At 39.3% G+C, this 1,413-nt stretch overlaps 1 protein-coding gene across 1 annotated transcript; it reads left to right on the top strand.

Moving 5' to 3' along the window:
• The first annotated feature begins 393 nt into the window (after positions 1-393).
• Positions 394-1,413, top strand: LOC135737899 (trace amine-associated receptor 3-like). Its single transcript, XM_065255761.1, has one exon. The coding sequence runs from the start codon at positions 394-396 to the stop codon at positions 1,411-1,413; it is 1,020 nt and encodes a 339-aa protein (XP_065111833.1).

Genomic DNA, 1,413 nt, shown 5'->3' with positions numbered 1-1,413 from the left:
AGCCCTAAATTTAAATAAAGTTTACTGTTTTAATCTACTTAACTCTCGTTGTTTGGTTATTGGGGTGCTTTTGGGACCTCCTCGAGGTGGAGCTTGGGAAGGAGCGAGACGCACACAGTCTGTGGTCTGCTCCGACCTGTGACATTTGTGTATCAGTTAGTTACGTATACAGCTGGGGAGGGGTTGAGACCTGACCTGATCTGTATAAATGAACACAACCGAGCTATATGACGTTCATTCTGGAGGATTTAGATTGAATGGGCATGTACTGTATTTATGTTCATGTTACCTTAAAGTTGTAATTTCTAAAATGATTCTGTTTAACTTCGGGTTATTATTGTCTACCTGTTAACAATTACAAAGGAAGTCCTGTCAGATTTATGTGCAGACGCGATGTCTTTCAATGAGACTGAGAATATTCTCCTGTGTTATCCTTCACATCCAGACTCTTGTCCTCGAGCTCATCGTCTCACTGGAGTTAAAGTGGCAATGTACGCTTTCATTTCACTCATAATCCTCATGACAGTTTTTGGGAATCTGCTGATCATCATCTCCATCTCTCACTTCAAACAGCTTCAGTCTCCAACTCATCTGATCGTTCAGTCATTGGCTGTGTGTGACTGTCTGCTGGGTTTACTGGTGATGCCCTACAGTATGATGCGATCTGTCGAGGGCTGCTGGTTTTTGGGAGATGTTATTTGTAAAATTCATTCTAGTTTGGACATGACCCTCTGTATCTCTTCTTTAATACATCTTAGTTTAATATCTATTGATAGATACTGGGCCATCTGTGACCCTCTGAAGTACAAAATGAGGGTCACAAACAACACTGTGACTGTATTTATCACCTTTACATGGATCTTTTCATTTGTGTACAGTTTTTCTGTTGTGTTTTTAGGGGTGTTTGCTGTTGGTCTGGAAGCTTTTATATTACAGGTGTCTTGTTTTGGTGGCTGTGCTGTTTTTTTTAACAAAGAATGGGCATTGACTTGTGTAATATTGGTATTTATTATTCCAGGAACTATAATGAGCTCTCTGTATATCATCATATTCAGTGTTGTGAAAAAACACGCAAAGGTTTTGTCAGAGAAAGTGTCTGTGACCACCACAGGTGTTAACAGTCAAAGCTCTGCACACAGAGAAAGAAAAGCAGCTAAAACTCTGGCTCTTGTTATGGGCGTTTACTTTATTTGCTGGCTGCCTTTTTCTTTTGCTGTTACTGTTGATCCTTTCCTTAATTTTGTAACCCCAGTTGATGTTTTTGAGGCTTTAGTTTGGTTTGCATATTTTAACTCAACTTGTAATCCTTTGATCTATGGATTTTTCTATCCTCGCTTCCAGAAGGCCTTTAAGACTCTCATATTCACTTATATCTGTGGATTCAATCATTCTGAAACTCTGACATTTGAATGA

The sequence above is a fragment of the Paramisgurnus dabryanus genome, chromosome 12 (assembly GCF_030506205.2).
Source record: "Paramisgurnus dabryanus chromosome 12, PD_genome_1.1, whole genome shotgun sequence".
NCBI classification, from domain to species: domain Eukaryota; kingdom Metazoa; phylum Chordata; class Actinopteri; order Cypriniformes; family Cobitidae; genus Paramisgurnus; species Paramisgurnus dabryanus.
The sequence above is the reverse complement of the archived record's forward strand: the minus strand, read 5'-3'. Positions and strand labels throughout refer to the sequence as shown.

Bases quoted from the DNA above. Each gene is read 5' to 3' on its own strand.
- LOC135737899 (XM_065255761.1), top strand. From the start codon at position 394: ATGTCTTTCAATGAGACTGAGAATATTCTCCTGTGTTATCCTTCACAT.